The sequence below is a fragment of the Mobula hypostoma genome, chromosome 6 (assembly GCF_963921235.1).
Source record: "Mobula hypostoma chromosome 6, sMobHyp1.1, whole genome shotgun sequence".
In the NCBI taxonomy this organism is placed as follows: domain Eukaryota; kingdom Metazoa; phylum Chordata; class Chondrichthyes; order Myliobatiformes; family Myliobatidae; genus Mobula; species Mobula hypostoma.
In genome coordinates, this window is record NC_086102.1 from 178,294,212 (window position 1) to 178,317,948 (window position 23,737).

At 40.0% G+C, this 23,737-nt stretch overlaps 1 protein-coding gene across 2 annotated transcripts in view; it reads right to left on the reverse strand.

The window, feature by feature from the left end:
- LOC134347737 (potassium voltage-gated channel subfamily H member 7-like) overlaps positions 1 to 23,737 on the reverse strand; it is a 579,490-nt gene that overhangs the window by 44,146 nt on the left and 511,607 nt on the right. For both annotated transcript variants that reach the window (XM_063050141.1, XM_063050140.1), the window contains 2 exons: positions 23,045 to 23,244; positions 7,258 to 7,510 (listed from right to left, as the gene is read on the reverse strand). In XM_063050141.1, the coding sequence (XP_062906211.1) occupies positions 7,258 to 7,510; positions 23,045 to 23,244 (453 nt within the window). The remainder of the gene's footprint in view (positions 1 to 7,257; positions 7,511 to 23,044; positions 23,245 to 23,737) is intronic.

Here is a 23,737-nt window from a genome sequence, read left to right on the forward strand (position 1 = left end):
AATTCAAGTCAGAATAACTGATACCAAGACGAAGGAAGGCAGTTTTGTTGGTCCACAAATCAAACAGGTCTTCAATGACAGGCAATTTGAAGAACTTCTAGTGTGACTGGAGAAATTGCATGGAAGGCATCCAAGGGTTCACTTTTTGCATTCCTATTTAAATTTCTTCCCTGCAAGTCTTGGTGCTGTCAGTGACAAGCATGGTGAAAGTTTTCACCAGGACATTGTGGTCATGGAAAACGGGATCAGGGCAAATGGAACCCATAATGCTGGCTGATTCTTGTTGGACACTTAAGCAAGAAGCCTCAGACACTGAGTACAAACAAAAATCATCAACAAAACATTTTTAGCTTCATTGAACAATTGGAATGTGTTAGAACTGTTATGCAATTAAATGCATTATATTCAATAAAAGTTAATTTCTTGTTTCCCCAAATTCCTGCATGATACAAGGAGTCTGAAATGATATTTGTGTTCAGTTTCAAGTGGTGTACCATTAAAAAATGCTTAGGAAGCACCACTTTTGAAATAAAAATGGTTGTCCAGTATAATCTGTCCCCAGCATGGAATACTGAGGCATTGTCCTTGAGTAGAGGCAGTGGTTCTAGGTACGTGATATTATTGCTGTCCCATAGAATGAAAGTGAACAGGGTGTCACCTCAGACCTCGACAATCCCCTTGCCAGTCAGCTACGCAGTCCAGATGGTTATCTTTCATAAGGAGCTGATGCATGATGGGTAATTAATGCCAGGACTGTTGCCCAATGCCATCTGCAGGCTTCCTTGCTACAAGTAGCAGGCACACTTTTCCCATAACTTGCTATACCCAATGAGAAGCCATGGTAGAGGAACACTAGAGCAGGAAAAGGCATACAAATCAGGCACAATAGATAGGCATGCAGATAAATAGATGGATATTTGAATGGCTTCTGTTTTGGCTAGATGTAGAAATAATGGAGAGGATTGCAGCTATTGGCAAGGCTGAAGCTTTGTGTTTTTGGTTTAGATGTAGACTTCCTCTGCTGTGCAGTGCAATTACCTCCAGAGCAATGCAAACATGGGAGATATTGTTGGAAAATACTGACGACCTTCCTAAGGACACATTGTGGTGACTGTGTAGCTCACAGTGTAGACAGATTCCGCTGTTTTCTGTGTAGTTAGTGGGTAGCCATCGACTATCAATAGAAGCCGATTATTCTGATATGTTGGCTAAAAGGTGTAGATATTGAGATGGCACAAATGCAAAGTATTATGACTGCTTATTATTATAATTCAAAGTATTATCCATGATCACGCTGTCTTCCTGCCACCTTAACGGATGGAGTTCCTCTTGTCCTCACCGATCACTCCATGAGTCTTCACATCCAACACCTCATTTTCTGCAACTTCCACCATCTTTCACAGGACCCTGCCAGCAACCACATCTTTACCTTCTCGCCACTCACCATTTTATACAGGGACTGCTCCCTCCATGTTTCCTTTGTCCATTCATCCCTCCCCACTAATCTTCCTCCCAGCAGTTATCGCTGCAAGTGGAAAAAGTGATATACCTACCCATTTGTCTCCTTCCTCAGCTCCATTCAGGGCCCGAACAGTCCTTCCAGGTGAGGGAACACTTCACCTGCAAATCTGTTGGGGTCATTTATTGTTCCCAATGTAGCCTCTCTCATAGGTGAGACCCAACATAGGCTGGGGGAATGGCTTTATTGAGCACCTTCACTCGTCCACCAAAGGTAGGATTTCTTAGTGGACCAACCATATGAATTCAAATCCACATTCCCATTTCCATATGTCAGTTCATGGCCTCCTCGTTTGTCACGATGAGGCCACTGCCAGGTTAGAGGAGCAATAGCTTATATTCTGTATAGGTAGCCTCAAACCTGATGGAAGGAACATTGATTTCTCCAACATCTGGTAATTTTCCCCCTCCCCTTCTTACTTTTTCAATTCTCCACTCTGATTTTTGTTTTATGTCTTTTCCTCATCTGCCTATTACCTTTCCCTAATGCCCCTCCTCCTTCCCTTTCTCCCATGGTCCACTCTCCCCTCCTATCAGATTCCTTCTTCTACAGCCCTTTACCTTTTCCACCTATCAATTTCCAGCTTCTTACTTCAAACCTTCCCGCCCCCCACTCACTTGGCGTTACCTATAACTTTCTAGCTTGTGCTCCTTCCCCTTTCCCTACCTTCTTATTGTGACATCTTCCTCCTTCCTTTCCAGTCCTGATGAAGGATCTCAGCCCAAAACTTTTGACTGTTTATTCATTTCCACTGATACTGCCTGACCTGCTGAGTTCCTCCAGCATTTTGTGTGTGTTGCTCTCGATTTACAGCATCTGCAGAATTTCTTGCGTTTATTATTATGACAGCTACCTGGATGTGGACATCACCCACCTGACTGTTCTGATTATGGTTGTAGATCTGCTGCTTGACCAGAGACTGAAAGCCTTACATGTATGAAATTTTTAAACAAAACTGGTGCAGTGCAAGGAAAAGCTGGAAACTTAGCAATTCCTGAAGTTTTTATTGCCTGCTGCTCTCTGGCAAGGAAAAATAAAATAAGTTCTACTTTCCTAAAATAGAAGCACCAGAGATTCTGGAGATGCTGTAAATCTGCACAAACAAAAAGCTGGAGGAACCCAGCAAGTCAGGGGAATGCTTATTCCCCTCCATAGATGTTTCCTGACTTGCTGGGTTCCTTCAGCATTTTGCGTGGGCTGCTCCTTAAACAGAAAATTCTGTGATCTTCCTCCTTCGGCAAGTACAAACTGATATGTCGCAAGTTTTCAAAGAATTCAGATCTATCGGGAGATTATTACAGTACTGCCATGTGTACTGATTATTCTGTGAGTTTCATTTCAACAGGAAATGTACGTGGATGACAATAAACTAATCAAATCTAATTTACAGCTCTTGTCAACACATTTTGGGCCTGCATTGAAGTGCCAAACTTGACAGCACAAATTCGTCACCTTCACAGGGAAGAGGAGTTCCCTGGTCAATATGTGCTGTCAAATATGCCACAAAGTTTGGAAAAAAACTTAATTTATTCCGACACATCAAAAAATAATGTACAAATAATTGATAATCTCTAAACAATAAAGGTTCTAGCATAGGAGAATGAGGGTAGATTTGACAGAGGTATACAAAATTACGAGGGGCATAGACTGGGCAAGTATAAGCTGGATTTTTCTACTGAGATTGGGTGAGACTAGAACTAGAGGTCATTGGTTAAGGGTGAAAGGTAAAAGCTTTAAGGGGAATATGATGGGGAACCTCTTCTCTCTGAAGGCAGTGGGAGTGTGGAATGAGCTGCCAACAGAAGTGGTAAATGCAGTTTCGATCTCAATGTTTAAAAGAGGTTTGCAAAAGAAAATGAATGGGAAGGGAACGGTCAGATACAGGTTGATGGGACCAGGCAGAATGATAGTTCAGCATGGGCTAGATGGTCCAAAGAGCCTGTTTCTGTGCTGTAGTTCTCTAGGACTCTATGACTTCCACTCCGGTTCTGAGAAGTAGAAGATGGCTACACATGATTTTCTTGGATGTAGGAAAACCAAGGACATCACGCACAATGCACACCCAACAGACTTAGTTCTTGGTGCACTTGTAAGGTGGTCCAAGATAAATAAAGCTGCATGAAAAGTTCACCCATTGTTGCCCTTCCCAAAATGGCAAAATAAGATGAATTTAATTTTATTTGTGAGTGTGTATTATATTGGAAACTAAAAATGTTCAAAGAGCAGATGGTATGGAGAGGCATTCCACTGTGTACACATGGTGGCCACTCTAATAAATTTCTCCTCTGCCTAATAAAGTGGCCACTCAGTGTATGTTCATGGTCTTCTTCGGCTACAGCCCATCCATTTCAAGCTTCGATGTGTTGTGCATTTGTAGATGCTCTTCTGCACTCCAGTGTTGTAACATGTCAGCTTGAACCAGTTTGGCCATTCTCTTCTGACCTCTCTCACTAACAAGGCATTTTCACCCAAAGAATTGCCGCTCAGTGGATTCTTTCGTTTTTCACATCATTCTCTGTAGATGTATGTGTGTATGTGAAAATCCCAGAAGATCAGCAGGTTTCTGAGATACTTCACATTCCCATTTGGAAATGTCCATACATAGCCTCCTCTACTGCCATGATGAGGCTAAACTCAGGTTGGAGGAGCGACATCTCATATACCGTCTAGGTAGTCTCCAGCCCCTTGGTATGAACATTGAATTTTCTAACTTCCGGTTATTCCGTCCCCCTCCCTTCCTCTATCCCTATGTCACTCTGCCCCCTCCCCCAGCTGCCTACAACCTCCCTCATGGTTCCACCTACTTCTACTATCCATTGTGTTTTCCACTATTCCTTCTTCACCTTTCCTGCCTATCCCCTCCCTGCTTCCCCTCCACCACCCCTTTATCTTTCCCCTTACTGTTTTTTCGCCTGGAACCTACCAGCCTTCTCCTTCCCACCCTCCCCCCACCTTCTTTATAGGGCCTCTGCCCCTTCCCTCTTCAGTCCTGACGAAGGGTTCCGGCCCGAAGCATTGACTGATCGTTCCCACGGATGCTGCCCAACCTGCTGAGTTCCTCCAGTGTGTTGTGAGTGTTGTTTCTGAGATACTCAAACCAACCCATCTGGCACCAGTAACCTTTCCATGGTTAAAGCCACTTAGATCACATTTCTTCCCCATTCTGATGTTTGGGCTGAACTACAAATGAACCTCATGACTGTGCCTGCATATTTTAATACATTGAGTTGCTGCCACTTAATTGGCTGTTTAGATATGTGCATTAACAAGTGTGTGTACAGGTGTACCGCATAAAGTGTCCACTGAGTGCATGTACAAGTTTAATAATTTACATAATCTGTGCCTTCAGCTATCCTAAGGTAACAAAATCAATTGTATAGAGGTTTTTGACTAATGAGAATTCAATAATGGGGAATAAAAGAAGTAGTTACATTGATGGCTTAGAAGTCCAGAGACACGGCTAATAATCTAGTAGATTTGTTTATCTATTTATTTATTGGGATACAGGATGGAGAGGGCCCTTCCAAACCTCTGAGCTGCGATGCCCAGCAATCCCCTGATTTAACCCTCGAGTACCCATAGGACAGTTTACAATGACCGATTAAATACTGAACAACACACACAAAATGCTGGAGGAATTCAGCAGGCCAGGCAGCATCTATGAAAAAGAGTAAACAGTCGAGCTTTCAGGCCAAGACCCTTCATCAGGATTGGAGAATAAAGATGAAAAGTCAGGGCAAGAAGGTGGGGGGAGGAAGAAATACAAGGTAGTAAGCGATAGGTGAAACTGGGAAGGGTGAAGTAAGAGCTGTGAAGTCAATTGCTGATTGAGATAAAGGGCTGAGGAAGGGGGAATCTGATAGGACAGGACAGAAGACCATGGAAGAAATGGGAAAGGGGTAACCCACTGATTCTCACAGACTATATCTTTTCCAACCAACCCTGTTACTTGTAAAAATGCCATCCCCTTCTCTCAATTCCTTTGTCTTCGCTGCATCTGCTCTCAGGACAAGGATTTTCTTTCCAGAACTAAGGAAATGTCCTCCTTCTTCCATCGTCAATGGTGCCCTCACCCGCATCTCTTCCATTTTGTGCATGTCTGCCCTCATCCCATTAACCTGCCTCCCTCAGGGATAAAATTCCTCTTGTCCTCACTAGTCTGACATAGTCCTGACATAGGTTGGGAGACTGCTTTGTTGAGCACCTTTGCACCACCCACCAGAAAAAGTGGGATCTCCTGGTGGCCACCCGTTTCAATTCTACTTCCTATTCCCATCCCAACATGTCACTCCAGGACCTCCTCTACTACTGCACACTCAGGTTGGAGGAGCAACACCTTATATTCCATCTGGGTAGCCTCCAACCTGATGGCGTGAACATCGATTTCTTGAACTTCCGGTAATTGCCCCTAGCCTCACCATTCCCATTTCTATCTCTCAGATTTCCAGATAAATGCAGAATAAGGCATCAGTAAAAGTAACTAATGGTAATCTGAGTTCATCAATAAACAAAGTGAGCAAACTGGTGGAGGAACTCCATGAGCCGGGCAGCATCTACCGGGGTGGGGCAGAGAAATGGTCAATGTTTCAGGTTGAAGCTCTGCGACGGTGGAGAGGGAAGACTGCCGGTATAAAGAGGAGAGGCTGAGTGGTAAGTCAGCGATCTGGAAGGTGGAGTAGCGAGACAGAAGCTAATGATGGTAGATCAAGGCAGATGGGATCAAGGAAGGGAAGGGCGAAGCTGGAGTGATAAGCAGGAACATAAAAGCCACACATGCTGGAATGTGAGAATAAAGGAAGGTGATAATGAGAAACATTCGGGGAGAGAATGACAGATGGAACCAACTGGAGGAGGGGATCAAGTGGATAAAATGATGTGAGTAGTAGGGGGATAGAACCAGAAACTGAGTGGGAGGTGGTAAATGGATAATGGAGGCTGGATTGGTATGGTATGGGGAAGGGGATATAATGAGAGGACTGGAAAACACAGGAGGCAGGTTTACCTGAAATTCGGAGAGTTCAATGTACATGCATTGGGATGTGGTGTATCTGTGGAACTCATTGCCACAGGCGTCTGTGGAAATCAAGTCGTTGGCTATACTTAAGGTAGAGGTTGATAAATTCTTGATTAGTCAGGGCATGAAGGGATACATTTGACTCAATAGGCCAAATGGCCTAATTCTGCTCCTGTATCTTTTGGTCTAAATGCGAGCAGTGATTTGGAGCAACACCTTTAAAATTTCAGATCAAGGAGCCTTCATTAGTTCTGCTCAGTTGTATCACCACTTTGTCAAGGCAATGAATGCCAGTCTTGTCAGCACTGTCTATATCACCTCAAATTAGAAACAGTGCTAATTATCTTCAAGACAAAGCACTTCAACTGAATTTATATTTTACTCAATCTGCAAAGTTGCACATTTGTGGGAAAGCTTAAGCTAACAGCCAAATATTTTTAAACTGCAAACAACAGGAATTCTGCAGATGCTGGAAATCTTCAGTTAGTCCTGACGAAGGGTCTCGGCCTGAAACGTCGACTGTACCTCTTCCTAGAGATGCTGCCTGGCCTGCTGCGTTCACCAGAAACTTTGATGTGTGTTCGCCAAATATTTTTGTCATTTTATGACAATGTTTTTGGTGTTGCTGATTCATATTTATAATTTGTAGGCCCGTGAACAACATCTAAGAAGGCATGTCAATTCAAAAGTGCTCATTGATTCTATATAGTTCATGCTTACTTACCAAGGATTGCCACCACAATATTGTCTTTCAGGATTTCTATAGAGCCCCTGGAGATGAAGTAGAGCGCAGTAAGGATATCACCGCTATGAACTAAAGTGTCACCAGGAGGAGCATGTGTGGTTTTAAACTTCATGGCCAGAGCTCGGAGACATCCTTTACTGGCTCCTTTGAATGCCTTGCAGTTCTGAAGTAATGCCTGGTTGAGGTGAAGGCATATGTCTGCCTGGAGGCATTCAGGAAATCCCTTAAGGACCTAGTAGAAAAATTAAGTATTAGTAATAATGAATGGGCAGGGCAATCTGTAATTCTAGTCAATAGTATGTATCCTCAATTACAGTTCTACAGGTTACATCCTCAGCTTTGTAAAGTCCTAAGACATTGCAGGGATCAGTGCAGATGACAGGATTTCCATGACTGTACCTTATTGGATATGTAAACTATGAACAGAGAATAACTTATGCATTGATTTTCAAAATCCTAGACTGTAATTATGCACTGTTCGGACATTGGACTATATACGTTTCTGTCCTTTTACACCATTTTTAACGTACTAAATATATACATGGTGCTTCTTGATACACTAGTTAAACTATCTCAGAAATAGTTCTGAATCTGTAAAAATATTAAGAGGGCTGCGCTAAAGTAAGTGTATTTGAAATGCCTGATAACTATATGTAGACCATGTGCGGTTTACTTATTTATTTACATTGCAGAAAAGGCACTTGCAGCCCTTCGAGCCACGCTGCCCAGCATCCTCCGATTTACCCAAGCCTAACCACGGGACAATTTGCAATGACCAATTAACCTACCCGCTACGCCTTCGGACTTTGGGAGGAAACCTGAGCACATGGGGAAAACCCACACATTCCACAGGGAAGACGTACAGACTCGCTACTGATGATACTGGAATTTAACTCCCAACTTTATCAACAGAATGTCTGCAATAACTTATTAAGTCTAATCTCCAATAGTATTGAATATTATAAAGGGATTCAACATGGGAGAACTTTCTATAATTCTATTTTGCGATGTAATAGTTCGGCAGACACATTGAGATGTTTAAAGAAAAACTGCTGTGCAGTGCTGTTTAGCCACCAGATGGCAAAAAATGCACCTTGTATCTCTGAATAGGTTTTTATAGCAAATGGAAACAATTTACCAGGAGCATCAGGTATAAGTCTAATGATCATGGGCTGGAAAACAGGGCTAAGTAATGTTTATGCATTATTTCGATGACTGGTTGGCAAAATATACGGGTAGTTTTAACAATTAATTTGATTTGATCTTTTCTTTTCTTTGTCAAACAATTACTGATATGATTAGCAACCGAGAGAAAACAGTAACAATGATAGAAGGAGTTTTTTTCTGAGTTTTCTTGTGGCATGTCTGGAAAGGCTAGTATTTAAAGATGATCTAAGTGGGAGTGGGAACGACCATCTTGAACAAATGCAGGTCTATTGTCTGAGCAGAAGTTATTTGGTGCCAGCTTCTTCCCACTGGACAATTCATCCCTTCCATATTTCAGGGCCAGAACAGCACGCCACCATGGCCTCTTTCCTTAATCCACTTTTTTTCCTGTTCTGATCACCCCAGTTCGTGGCGGATGCAGAAACTCATCACGTCAGAAGACTCTAAAATGTGTCTTGTAGCTAGCCTCCAGGTAGACCTCCGCTGGCTGAGCATTTGCTGGTGGCAGTAGTATAAGAGTGATCCGTTCTTGGGGGGGCGGGGGCAGTACCAGTGCTGGATTCAGAAGTTGTCACCTGGTGCTCGTGTGTAGGACTGAAAGAGAAAGCAAAACTGACGGGTGGTAAAGATGCTTTGCAAACTCTCCAGGGGTCTAGTAGTTAAGATCCATTATATATGACGGCAGGGAAGTTCTTCTTTGAGAGAGTGAAACCCTCTGGGTTCTAGAGGATCAAGGGTGATCTGAATGTAGTCTACTCCAACTTGATGCTAATTAAAGCCCACAACATTGACCTGCTCACTGTTGTCCTCTTGAGGAGTTAATGAATTTGTCTCTCCTTGAACAGACAGCCTCTGTCATTTTCATAATCCATTGGAACTCTGCACGCTGTGATTTTATTGATGTTACCAGTATCAGTGAGGTAGACCTTGACAAAATTAAGGGCACAGTTGAATTTTAAAGCCATCAGTAAAGGAATCCTTGCAATGGTCTATCCTGCAGTATGTCACCGTTTCCTTGCTGATGCAGAATTCTACGGGCATTGCTCCATTAGGGTGCTGATGTTATGTTGTGGATAGTTCTTCAATGCAAACAGATCTTCTTCTTCCTCTTATTCCTCCTGTCAGTTATCACTGTTGAGGGTATTCATCCTCTTGCTAAGTCCAAGTGCATAATTAATATCTAGCAGCAGTCGATACTTTGCCAACAATGGTTTCAATTCTTTGTATCTCGGGGACTGATATTACTTCCTACTTTGTCTACAGATTTGCAGTCTGCCTAAAGTACGTACACAGTCCAAACAGACAACTTGACTAGTGATTCAATTTTGCTTTAAAATCATGTGCTTGCATTTCGGGCTGAATGCAACGTCCTGTGCACTAGAAACTGAAATGTAAGTGCAGGGGGTTGAGTTTTCTGTATGACAGAGAATAAAAGGCAGCGGCAAGATATGCACTCTCAGGATATTTGTGCTTAATTGGCTCTAAGAACAGGCATAGAAAATACATCTTTCTAAATCCTCTTCAGTGGTTCTAGCTATTTATAAAAATGCTTTGTCATGTAGAAGATGAGGGTTATCATACAGTTTATTAAATAGAAAGTATAATATTCTGTGAATTCTAAAAAAAAATATTCTGTATGTTATAGGAGTGGTGGGTGAAAATAAGATACCTGTATTAAGATCAATATAAATTCACCACAAACTCTCAGCAACCTTCTGTGAATGGAGCTATACTGAGTTATAAATAGTATGTGCAGTGTTTCCATGTGAACTGCTGCAACCTTTTTTAAAATCTTTTTTTCATATCTTGTCTATGGTCTTTTTGAAGAATCTTTTTATCATCTATCTCTTTGTGAAGCGTTGAGATCTTTTTTTATCTCAGTTTTGTTTGTGGCAATTTTCAATTACTTTGAAATTGCTAAATATCATACTGCTATTGCCTGGAATGCTGGGTGAGATAATGAGAGGGATCAATTTAATTTAATTTCAGAGACAGCTACAATCAGAAGTATTATAATAACATGTTTCCTTTACTCAAGGAAGAATTTTAGTGTCTGGAAACATCTTTTATCAGCTGTTTTTTTGTGTGTGTCTTTTACCAATCATACTGATCATTGTGTTTTAAAAGAGCTTCAATTTCAAGGACACAGAACAGTCTCTATGTTGGATCTTTACTGGAAATACAGGCAAACACAGATAACAACAAACACTTCATCCACTTATGGGTGCATTCTATCTATAGACAGACAGACAGACTGTAAATTATTCAGTGGTTCAGACCTCCCTCATTACCCTTCCCTGAAACAGTCCAATTTCATATACCCTGTTTCTTCTCCTTGCCTCATTTTCCCAGCCCTTTCCAACAATCTGCCTTCACTACAATGCTATTCTCCTCCTCTCCCAGAAATTCAAAGAATGAACTCCTCCATGATGTCTAATGAAAATATAAGCAGCACAGAAAAACCCCATCAAGCCTTCACATTTTAATAAGTGTTGCTTATAAGACCCTGTGGAGATGAGACAAAGGAGCAGAATTAGGCCATTCAGCCCATCGAGTCTGCTCCACCATTCCATCATGGCTGATCCCAGATCCCACTTAATCCCATACACTTGCCTTCTTGCCATATCCTTTGATGCCCTGACTGATCAGGAAACAATCAATTTCTGCCTTAAATATACCCAATGGGCTTGGCCTCCACATCTGTCTGTGGCAGAGCATTCCACAGATTCACTATTCTCTGGCTAAAAAAATTCCTGCTTACCTCTGTTTTAAAAGGTTGTCCCTCGTTTTTGAGGCTGTACCCTCTAGTTCTGGGTACCCCCACCATAGGAAACATACTCTCCACATCCACCCTATCTAGTCTTTTCAACATCCGGTAGTTTTCAATGAGATCCCCCCCCCCCCCCACATTCTTCTAAATTCCAGTGAGTACAAGACCCAAAGCTGTGAAACACTTCTCGTATGTTAACCTCTTCATTCCCAGAATCATCCTCGTGAACCTCCTCTGGACTCTCTTCAATGACAGCGCTTCCTTTCTGAGAAATGGGGCCCAAAACTGTTAACAATACTCCAAGTGCAGACTGACTAGTGTCTTACAAAGGCTCAGCATTATCTCCTTGCTTTTATATTCTATTCCCCTTGAAATAAATGCCAACATTGCATTTGCCTTCCTTACCATAGACTCAACCTGTAAATTAACCTTCTGGGAGTCTTGCACGAGGACTCCCAAGTTCCTCTGCACCTCTGATGTTTGAACCTTCTCCCCATTTAGATAATAGTCCGTACTATTGTTCCTTTCACCTTACAGAATTCAATGTTCAAAGTAACTTTATTATCAAAGTACATTTATGTCACATCTACAGCCCTGAGATTCATTTTCTTGTGGCATATTCAATAAATCCATAATAGAATAATAACCATAATAGAATCAATGAAACATTGCATCAGCTTGGGTGTTCAACCAGTGTGCAAAAGCCACAATCTGTGCAAATACACAAAGAAAGAAATAATTAACAAACAAACAAACAAATAAATAAATAAATAAGAAATAAATATTTGAAGACATAAATAACAAATTACTGATTTTGTGGTTTTCCTATTATATTTATTTTTTCTTTTCTTGAGAATGGAACAGGCCCTTCTGGCCCCTTGAGCCGTGTCACCCCGCAACCCCCAATTTAACCCTAGTTTAATCACAAGACAAATTACAATGACCAATTAATCTGTCAACCAGTACATCTTTGGACTGAGGGAGGAAACCAGAGCACCCGGAGGAAACCCAGGTGGTCACGGGGAGTATGTCTAAGCTCCTTACAGGCAGTGGCGGGAATTGAACTCGGGTTGCTGGTGCAGTAAAGTGTTGTGCTAACCGCTACGCTACCTTGCTGCCCCATTGAGTTAAGTTAACTTACAGCTCTGGAATTGGCACATTCTACAGAATGCTTATTCCCATGTAACAGACATAATGCAGACTACACCTAATAATAACTAGCCAAAATGCTTTTGGGATCTGGCTTTCCACACTATCCTACTTCAGAATATAGTGAACTTTAAATAAAATAATCGAAAATGCTACAGGTCATACAAACGTAGGTACTTAGTCGTTGCGTAACTTTATTCTGAATTACTGCAGCATAGGACTGATAGCGAAGGGATTTGAAGCATTAACATTTGGTCTTTCCCAGACTTTGGTGGGATTCTATATACATATTTGGCATTTCTATTAATATATCACTAAATCAAATAAGTTAGAGAGGAAGGCTGAACAGGTTAGGACTTTATTCCTTGGAGCGCCGGACAATGACGGGAGATTTGACTGAGGGAGGCAAAATTTTGAGGGGGAGATAGAGAAAATGCAAACAGGCTTTTCCCGCTGAAGTTGGGTGAGACTAGAACTAGAGATCATAGGGGAAAGGTGCAGGATGAAATATTGAAGGTGAACCAGAGGGGGAGCTTCACTCAGAGGTTGATGTGGGTGTGAAGCAAAGTGCCGTCGAAAGTGGTGGATGTGAGTTTAACTTCAACATTGAAGAGAAGTTCAAGTACATGGATGGGAGGGGTATCAAGGGTTATGGTCTCAGTGTGGGTCGACGGGACTGGGCAGAATAATAGATTAGATGGGCTAAAGGACCTACATCTGTGCTGTAAAGCTTGATGATTCTATGACAAATGATAATTTGATGTGCTTTATTAAGTTGCAGAAATGGAAAAGTTGGCAGTGCCATCAGATTGGGCAACGATGGTAGCAGAACCAAAGTTAATATCCTGGAAATTCTGCTGTTAACTGTTCTAGCATGGTGGGTAGGAAGGTTGTGCTCATTTCAAGTAGGAAGTGCACCAGTTTGTATTATGATGAAAGAAAGAGACTCCAGTGTCCTCATTTGAAAGAGATATTAGATGGTTTGCATATTATCTGAATTTTCACTGTGACACTGATTAGTCCTGAGGCAGCAGCTGAAAAATCCTGGCTGTTATTAAAAAAAAGTAAATCTTTGAAATTAAAATAAAGATTACTCTGTTTTTAACTGCCCCTTACCTGCCACAACAGGTCATTTGATCTCCCTAACAGGGATCTCCCTTTGTTCCACCAATCTTCCTCCTCCACTTTCTCTGATACAGAAAATTAACGTTTTTTCTCTCTTTCACAGTTCTGACAAAAGGTCCCAGACCTGAAATGTTAACTATTACTCTTTTCATGGATGCTGCTTTATGAAAAGCTTTTTCAATTTATAAGTCTACAAGGCCATAAGACATAGCAGCAGAATTATGCCTTTCAGCCTATTATGTCTGCTCTGCCATTTGATTCTGGCTGATCCACTTCCCTCTCAAGCCCACTCCACAGCCATATGTGGCAATGAATTCCACAGATTCACCACCCTCTGACTAAAGAAATTCCTCCTCATCTCCATTCTGAATAGACATCTCTCTGGTCCTAGACTCCCCCATTATAGCAAACATCTTCTCCACATCCACTCTGCTTAGGCCGTTCAACATTCATTAGGAATCAATGAGATTCCTCCTTGTTCTTCTAAATTCCAGCAACAACAGGCCTGGAGCCATTAAATGCTCCTCATATGATAACCCTTTCATTCCCAGGATATTTTTCGTGAACCTGCTTTGAACCCCGTACAACGTCATCACATCCTTTCTTAGATAAGGGGCCCTAACTGCTCCCAATACTGCAAGTGAGGCTTTGCCAGTGCCTTATAAAGCCTCAGCATTATTTCCTTTTTTAAAATATTCTAGTCCTCTTGAAATGAATACTAACATTGCATTTGCCTTCTACACCACTGACTCAGCCTGCAAGTTAACCTTTAGGGAATTCAGCATGAGGATACCCAAGTGCCTTTGCACCTCGGGTTTTTAAATTTTCTCCCCATTTAAAAAATAATCTACACTTTTATTCCTTTTACCAAAGTGCATGAATGTGCACCTCCAGACACTGTATTCCATATTTCATTTCTTTGCCCATTTCCTGAATCTCTCTAAATCCTTCTGCAGCTTCCCTTCTTCCTCAACACTACCTGTTGCCTCCACCTACCTTCATATCATTTACAACTTGGCTGCAAAGCCATCAATTCTGCCATTCAAACCGTTGACATACAATGTAAATGAGGTAAAAAGAGTGTAAAAAGAAGTGATCCCAAAACAGACCAGTGCACAACACTACTAGTCACCAGAAGCCAAGCAGAAAAAGCTCCCTTTATTCCTACTCTTCGCCTCCTGCCAATCGGCCAATGCTCTGTCTTGCCTTGCTAAGCAGCCTCTTGTGCAGCAGCTTGTCAGTCCAAGTACACAACATCCACAAATTCTCCTCTGTCTATCTGGTTGTTAATTCTTCAAAGAATTCCAACAGACTTGTCAGGCATGAATTTCCCTTAAGGAAACCATGCTGACTTTGGCCTATTTTATCATGTGCCTCCAAGTACCCTGAAACTTCATCCTTAACAATCGACTCCAACAGCTTCCCAACCACTGAAATTAGGCTAACTGGTCAATAATTTCCTTTCTTCTGCCTCCCTCTCTTCTTGAAGAGTGGAGTGACATTTACAATTTTCCAGTCCTCAGGAACCATGCCAGCATCTATTGATTCTTGGAAGATCAGTACTAATGCTTCACAATCTCTACAGCTACCTCTTTGAGAACCCTGCAGTGCAGTCCATCTGGACCAGGTGACTTAGCTACCTTAGATCTTTCAGCTTCCTAAGCACCCTCTCCCTAGCAATAGCAGCTGCATTCACTTCTGCCCCCTGACACTCTAGAACATCTGGGATACTAGTGTCTTCCACAGAGAAGACTAATCAAAATATTTAGTCAGTTCATCTACCATTTACTTGTCCCCTGTTGCTATCTCCCGGTGCTATTTTCAAGTCCTTGAAACATATTGACCAGGAGATTAATCCAAGAAGAGCAGAAGGATTCCTTCATAAGCTATTTTTAAAGGGAATGGATCGCCACTCCATTGTCAAACATTCTAATCCTTTTGACCTTCTTGCTACCTGACTTCTTTCATGGCTTCCTATCTGCCCAGACCCAGCTTCTAATCTACATCCTCATTTGCCTGATGGATGCAATGATCTGCTCTACTGGTATAAATTGCAGAAAAGGGACTCAGCCACCTGTGCTTCTCCTGGATATTTAGATTCTGGATTATTTTGAACAAGTTTATTTCCATGTACTCCAACTCAGCTTTATTCTAGGACCTCCTATTTTAATTTTCAGACTTCCTGTATCCACAGTGTTTCGCCATTTGCATGTGTCAGAGTGAGCTCAACTCTTATTCCAGATCTCATCAGTTAGTTAGACTACAATAATGTATCTATTCTCAAGCATATTAAATGTACAAATTACTGTCCTGTAAGTCTTTGGCATTGTGTCTGAAGGCAAAAGAAAACAGTTAGTTGTCATTGCAAAGAGTGCTTTTTAAGATTTGGCAAATAGTGCAAAACCAAGTTAGATGGATTTCAGTAAAGCTCAAAGTAAACATTGTATATTCAAGCAATCAATATGGTTGAATGAGTTTCCTGTTGCAGTATGGCAACAGGAGGACTAGTTTTTGATTTAGTATACATCTACAAATTCTTTGGTTTTTTTGCCACTTAAGAAATGCACGGGCATCAAACCATGAGCTGTTCTTCACCATTATTACTACAATATGCACATATAGTCTTCCTGGTGTGTTGTAATCACCATTTGATATGGTGCTGTGCTCGGTGTAAGGTTGCTGAATGTTCAAGTTACCACTTGGTATACCTGATATGGGGAACAAGTATCACAATATTTTAAGTTTGGTCTGCTGACATGGACATATGACATTGAACAAACTGGTTTACTGCTAGGCAGGCCATATCTTTTCCAGGGATTTTCTAGGAAAGTAAAACAGAGGGATTTTTTCCTACTGACATAAGCTAGAATCAGCTCTCTAGCCACCTTAAACACACAGGAACTATGTTAACAGCATTTTATAATATCTAATTACTAGGTTTGGGAAAAGCTACTGTTGACAGAAACACTTTTTCTTGTTGTTCCTCAGTGACAACAAATTTATAAATTGATATTCAAGTTATGGCTTCCAAATATTTAGCTGTCACGAGCCCTGCAAGCTTGCATGGCGAGCCATAGAGCATTGGCCTCCAAAGTTCCTCGAGCACTTGTATGTGTTAATTATTGTCTTAACTCAAGTCGTTAATCCCTTGTGCTGTCTGTTTAATGTTGTCAAGTTTACTTTGATTGGTATGGGTTTTCTGTGTACTGTGATTATTTAAAGTGGACTCCCGATTAGCACTTATTGTGGGGTCCTTGTTTTGAGAATGATTTGGCTCATGGTGTCACTCGGTTGAGCTTTCAATGTTCTGTTAGAATTCCTATGCATAAACTCCATATGGGCATCTGTCATTGCACCACTCCTGGGATCAGTCATTGCCAGCGCACACTGTGACATTTAACATCCGCCATCATCAGGCAGAGTTCTTAGCAAAGTATGTGTCTGTTACTCTTTATTTATTATTTTTGGGATATAAGCACTGTTGGCAATGCCAACACAAATCCATTCCTAAATGCCCTTGGGAAAATGGTGGTGAAATAGTTTCTGAGCTTCTTCTGAAGGTGTTATTGAGAAGGGAGTTCTGTGATTTAGATACAGTGATAATGAAAGAAAAGTTACTGTATATTTCCAAATTAGGGATAGTGTGCAGCTTGGAGGCCAACCTGCAAGAGCTATTTCTGTGAGCATGAAGCCTTTGTCCTTCTTACTGCTGAAAGTCACAGGCTTGGGAGGTCCAGTAGATATTGCTGAAGTGTATTTTGTAGCTGTTATACTCTGTTGCCATTTTGCGGTTGGGATGATGACGAGACCACATGCAATGATGGTGGTGCACGTAGTGCCAATCCCTTGTACTGCTTTGTTCTGGATTGAATTTCTTCAATGCTGTTGAAGCTGCCTCAGTAACTTAGTAGATGACAGCTTAGGACGATTGTTGAAGAAAAATTGTTTTAAAATAATTGCTTCCAATCAAAAACATCACAGCATGCTTATCTCATTTGTTCATTATGTGCTGCGTCATATGACATAGGTGATCATGGTCTTTCCATGACCCTGATCATTTTTGGCAAGTTTTTCTATAGAAGTGGTTTGCCATTGCCTTCTTCTGGGCAGTGTCTTTACAAGACGGGTGACCCCAGCCATTATCGACACTGTTCAGAGTTTGTCTGCCTGGTGTCAGTGGTCACATAACCAGGGCTTGTGATATGCACCAGCTGCTCATATGGCAATCCCCCACCTGCTCCAATGGCTTCATGTGACTCTGATCGGGTGTGGGGGGGGGGAGGGGGGTAAGCAGGTGCTACACCTTGCCCAAGAGTGACCTGCAGGCTCGTGGAGGGAAGGAGCACCTCACACCTACTCTGGTAGAGACGTATCTCCACCTCGGCAGGTACTTATTTAACCCATTTTAATTTCATTCTGAATTTAAAACAAATAGAAATAAGCTTGCACCACCACACTGCTCCTGGTAAATTTCTGCCTCCTAGAACTATGATACTACTGAATTGTTATTATAGTCAGTTTGTAACAGTTGCCTCAATAATATTAATGCAATGTTCCCATACACAAAATCTCATTTATCTTTTGTCCTTTCTGACATGGGTAGAAATGGTACAAATAATCACAATATAATCTCTTCTTATTTAAGTATAATAATTAGGGTTGCCATCCTTATGAAACCTGGAGGACATATTCAACATGATAACACACAATAAAGGCTTACATTTTCCACATTAATTATAAATAACTTTTACCCTTCATCTCAAAAAATAAGTCATAAAACCTGGATATGAAAGGGAAAGACACATAAATGAGACATATTCTTGTTTAAAAAACATACTAAAATTGATTTAAAACAGATTCCATTTCTTTTTAAAAATGATGAATGCATAACACTTCTAATGCAGGATTCCTTTTAGTTTGAGAAGAACAAATGAGAAGACAGGGTAAATCAGCAAGAGACACCAAATTAAAGCCAAATGCAATAAACCATAGTAGCACATGCAGGGTAATCTAGTATCCATCAAAATTGCATAATCATTTTATCTCCTGTTGCTTTATCTACTTGCAAAGTCTGTTGCAACTGGAACAGAACATTAGCCTCTATTTTACAGCAGAAATAATGGTGAGGTTATTACAGCTCTCCATAGTTGCCAAATGAATCAAACAGCAATCTCCAGCATCCACATATGCACAATTAACTGTGGAAATCATGAAGTTGCTCTCCAATTTGCTCTAGTCACAGGGAAACTTTGCCACACTGGGGTCTAGCTGAGAGATTCAGCATCAAAATAATGAAGATGCTGAAGTGGTACTTATTGATTTAATGGTAACTAAAAACACCAGAAAATGTTAGGCTGGTGTTATGAGGTTGTAGGTAATTAGTTAGCAGCATCAAAACTTTTTCTTATTGCTGAGCATGCAGTGAGAATTCAAATTTACAAGTAGGGATCTTATTTAGAATTTATTATTGTTGTAGATTTTAGAATAGTTAAAATATTCTCCTGTTTTCTTTCTTTTAATCTCACAATTCTTTTTTTTTTGTGCATAACTTTGCATTGAAGACACACTGATTGACACTTCTAATGCATGAAGATGTACCACTTAGATTGTTTGAGGAAGCACCCTGCAGTTTCTTCCACCCACAAGTACTATTGATCAATTGTACAAGCATAGCATGCAGGAAATAAAAGACTCTCTAATCACTACAAAAAGCTGCCTAAAAGCTGGCAAAAACTCTATCAGCATCTGCAACAGTTAGCTTAACAAGTAGAAATTTTGTTCGTTGTTGCTGGTCACAAATTCCAGGCCAATATGCAAGAGAAGCATTACGTTTCCTTGTATTTCTGGGATGAATAGTCAGTTTTAGTTTATGAAAAATAAACAAGATTTCAGATGTGTCTTTTAGAAGATAGTGTTCTTCTAAATTTAGTTTAGTGTAAAAATTCTTTACTTGTTAATAGCACATGACATTTTCAACCATACTTTTATATTGAAATAGTATAGAATGCTATTACATTCTTATAGATAGTTATATATAATGTAGCGAGCTTCCATTAATGTTATATCCAGGTTTTTATACGTAGGATCACACAGTCAATGTATTCCAAGAGAGGTAGTTTTTTACATCCAGGTATGTATTTCAGATTTCCCTACATTTTAAATTATTTTATCAATAACTTCTGTCAGACTTAATGATGATAGTGTTTCAGAATGTCACACAGCAGCAATTTGCTCAAAAATCATGCAAACCTGACAAAAGTGTGCGATGGGTTAAGGGCTGGAATAGTGCAATAAATATAGAAACGTCATCATGCATATGGCTTGAACGTAAGGCAGTGAGACAGGGAGAGTTAATTACAATGGTAAAGCAAACCAACTTGTACGTAGGTCATAAAGTTACAATGAAAATACTTAAAAGAAAATCGACATAACATAAGCCATATGCATATGGAAATTAGAGGACACAGGTAATGTGGACTGTGGGATGAGAGCTTTTAATCAAATTACAACCAATTTGTGAGTTATATAACAAGTTGTAATTTGTTTTTGTTATCTCTATCTTATACTTCACTCCCACAATTTACCTTACCCCCATTTCTTTATAGTTCATCATTGAACTACAGGCTCATGCAGAAACCTCAAATTAAATGTAAAAGCACCAAAAAAGTTCAGTAAGCTGCAATATCAACGATGTTTATTGTTCCACATTTATATATACAACAATGATATATACCTCCTGTTCTTACCAGAGGGGGTTGAGTAATTCCAAGTATTAAGTTGTGAAGCAAATAAGGAAGAGATAAGTTTTTATGAGTACAGCAAGTAATTAAATGTCGTATTACATTGATTTTCTTTTTATACCGGCACATCTTAAACTGGGACTTGAAACATAATAACATGGTTCAAAACATGTTATTACACTTAGAAAGATTATCATATGTAGTGGATCATATGCTGGTGATACTGTCAAACATGCACGTTACCTCTAGATGTGATTATGTTACGATATGATACCTCATTCTAATCTCAGTAAATATGATGCCTTTGAAAACCTGCAGCATTTCTATGTTTGCTAACTTACACTAGTTTTTAGTTATGGTACATTTCTCATTGTTGTTTTCAAATCCTTCATCCCATTTTTCCATGGTTTCTATGACCTCTTCTGCTACTCAGCATTCTTGAGATATCAGTACTTTCCTAATATGAGGTTGCAGAACATCCCTGATTTTAACTGATGTACTGTACCAATAGCAGCCATGCCTATAGGTACCATGACCTTAAGCTCTAGAAATTCTCTAGAATATTTCTGTCATTCCTCATCCATTTTAAACTACTGTTTAAAACCTACCATTGGACCAAGCCATTAGCATCTGCCTTAAAAAACTCTTTGCTCAGCATCTTTTTGTTTTGAATGTGACCCTGTACAGAAAGTACAGGTAGCTTGCAGTTAAATTTTACTTAAACCATTACGAAAGTCTTACTATTACTTAACATTATGGAGTGGAATCTTAGCTTTAATGTTAAAGTTTCATCAGCGATTTTTGTTACGTTAAAGGTACTATATAAGTGGAAGCTGTTGTCCTTTGAATAGTAGAGTGAATAAAATAATTTGTTGTCAAATAAGAGAATATATTCAGTAGACAGGGCAGTGAAGAAGGCATTTGCCTTCATCAGTCAGAGCACTGAGTACAAGAATTGAGACATCATGTTACATCTGTCCAAGATGTTGGGGAGACCATGCAGGGTATTATGGGCATTTCTGGTCACTTAACTGCATAAAAGATAGCCTTAAGTGGAAAGGCTGAAGAAAAGATTCTCATGGGTGTTGCCAAGACTGGATGGCTGAGTTATAAGAAGAGGCTGGATACGCTGGAGCTGTTTTCCCTGGAGTGTCAGCGGCTGAGAAGTGACCTCATAGAAGTATATAAAATTTATGAGGGACAAAGATATGTTGAATGGTCAGATTCATTTTCCCAGGTTAAATTTGTCCTACAGGACATAGGTTTAAGGTGAGAGGGGAAAAACGTAATGAGACTGGGTGGGGGGGGGGAAGTTTTCCACCCAGAGGGTGATTGGTAAATAGAGCAAACTCCTAGAGAAAGTTGTTGATCTGGGTACAGTTACAACATTTAAAAGACATTTAGACAGGAACATGGATAGAAAAAGGTTTAGAGGGATATTGGCCAAATGCAGACCTATGAGTTCAAGTAGGGTCCTTGGTCTGCATTGATGAACTGGGCCGAAAAGTTTGTTTCCTTGCTGTATAAGTGTGAATCTATTTTTGTAACTTACCATTATGAATTTAAGAATGGACTTTGAGATTGATTGAAAAGTCCACTGTGTGCTAATGAAATTTGTCATATATTTTCACAAGTAAATAAATTAGCAAGTAGCTTGCAGTTAAATTTTAATTAAAATGTTATAAAAGCCTTGTAAATATTATGCAGTGGAATTTCAGCTTAAATGTTAATACCACAACCTGTTTACTGGGAACTAAAATATAATGTTTTAAATTATAAGTTTGCAAGCATTGCCTACCAATAATAAGACTTCTAATTTATATTAATTCAGTCCATAAATATTATAGTTATACACAATCAAAAATACAATCCAGCCCAGCTAAATGTTTGTCCAGGGACTGAAATTAAGTATGTGCTACATAATTGTTACTTCGTGATCTGCCAGAAAGGGGGCAGATGGCCATACAAGGAAAGGAAGCGCACAAGCCAACTCCCATAAATCGGTTCCATTCTAAAAGTGCAGATTTAACTCAGTGATACCTCCTCGGTTCTTTAAAAAATGTGAACTGATTTAAAAAATTTAAAGCTCTTATTTGTTTCCACACATTTCTGATGATCAGAATGAAAAATACCTTGACGCATTCACAAAATTATCCTTAACTATCAGCTATTTCATCCTCAAGAAGTTAAAATTCTAATACACTTGAAATTCTGCTAATGCCACTTTACCAGTAAATTGGAGGCAGATGTCAAAACACCAGGATATTTCTGTAGTAGCTAATGTAGTATTATGTCTCCAGTGCTGTCATTCTGCTTAAATTCAGGACTTCAAACACTGTTTGCAGTGATACTATTAAGCAAATGTGTCAGACATGGTCAGGAAATTATCTTCTACAACTGACAGTGCTGACTTGCTTTCTGACTACATCAATCACATGCAGCTTTTTAAACAGTTAAGCTTGAGAATTTTGAATGAAAACCTCCAGTCGTCAACACAGGTTATAAATAAGAACAACGAAACAGACTAGAGGGATAATGTGTAATATTAGAATTTAATGGACTACTCAGTAATTGTTGCCACATATGATATTTTATGTTTTCACTCAATTTATTCTGAATTGCAGAATACTAATTTACCTCAGAGCCAAGAACAAGTAATTAATGACAGTAGCTGTACTATATGTACCTGTATCTTCTACCCTTTATTAGTAGTTCCAGTGTGCCTGCCGTTACCCAATCTTCATTATTTACAGAATTTGTCAGCCACAGTTCTATTTAAATAGAATCTCATTAATAAACAAATCTATGCACATACCATATTCATATCTATGCCATTTGTATATGTCCAAGCATGTTGGAAATATTCCTCTAGCCTCTGACGGAGAGGGTTGGGAATCTGATGAAAGCGTATGAATTCCTTGACTCGAAGCATTTGCATATGATACCTTGCTGTTCCCGAATACAGTCTCTGGATAATGGCTGAGACATTACCAAAGATACTGGCGTACATTAGTGCTGGTCAAGGAGAAAACATAGACACAATCAGACAAATTAAACAGCACTTATAGCCATTTGAAGCTTTTTTCTTAATATATTGTATTGGGTAGCTTAATGGTTTAAACTAGTAAAGATTTTTTCATGAGTGACAGGTCTTCAAGTTTTGAAAGTATTTTCAATAAGTTTAAACCAACCAATTTTGAATTAGTTCCATTTGATACCTCCTTGTCCTCACTTTGCAATTATTTTTAGACTCATACTAGGGAAAGATTTATAATTTTAACTATTATCATTACAGTTATTTTAGAAGTTATTGGAAAGGTCATTTGAAGATGTCCGAAAGCAACATTTAAATTCTTGAGAAGCTGACAATTGAGGCAAGCCACTCTGTGCTAGCGAACTCCACCATGGATGGTCCCAAGCCTGGATATGCAAGTAGGAGGGTTGGGCATGGGTCCGGTAACCCTATCCTGTAAAATCCCAGTGCTACAGAATCTCCAGAGCCCTCCTT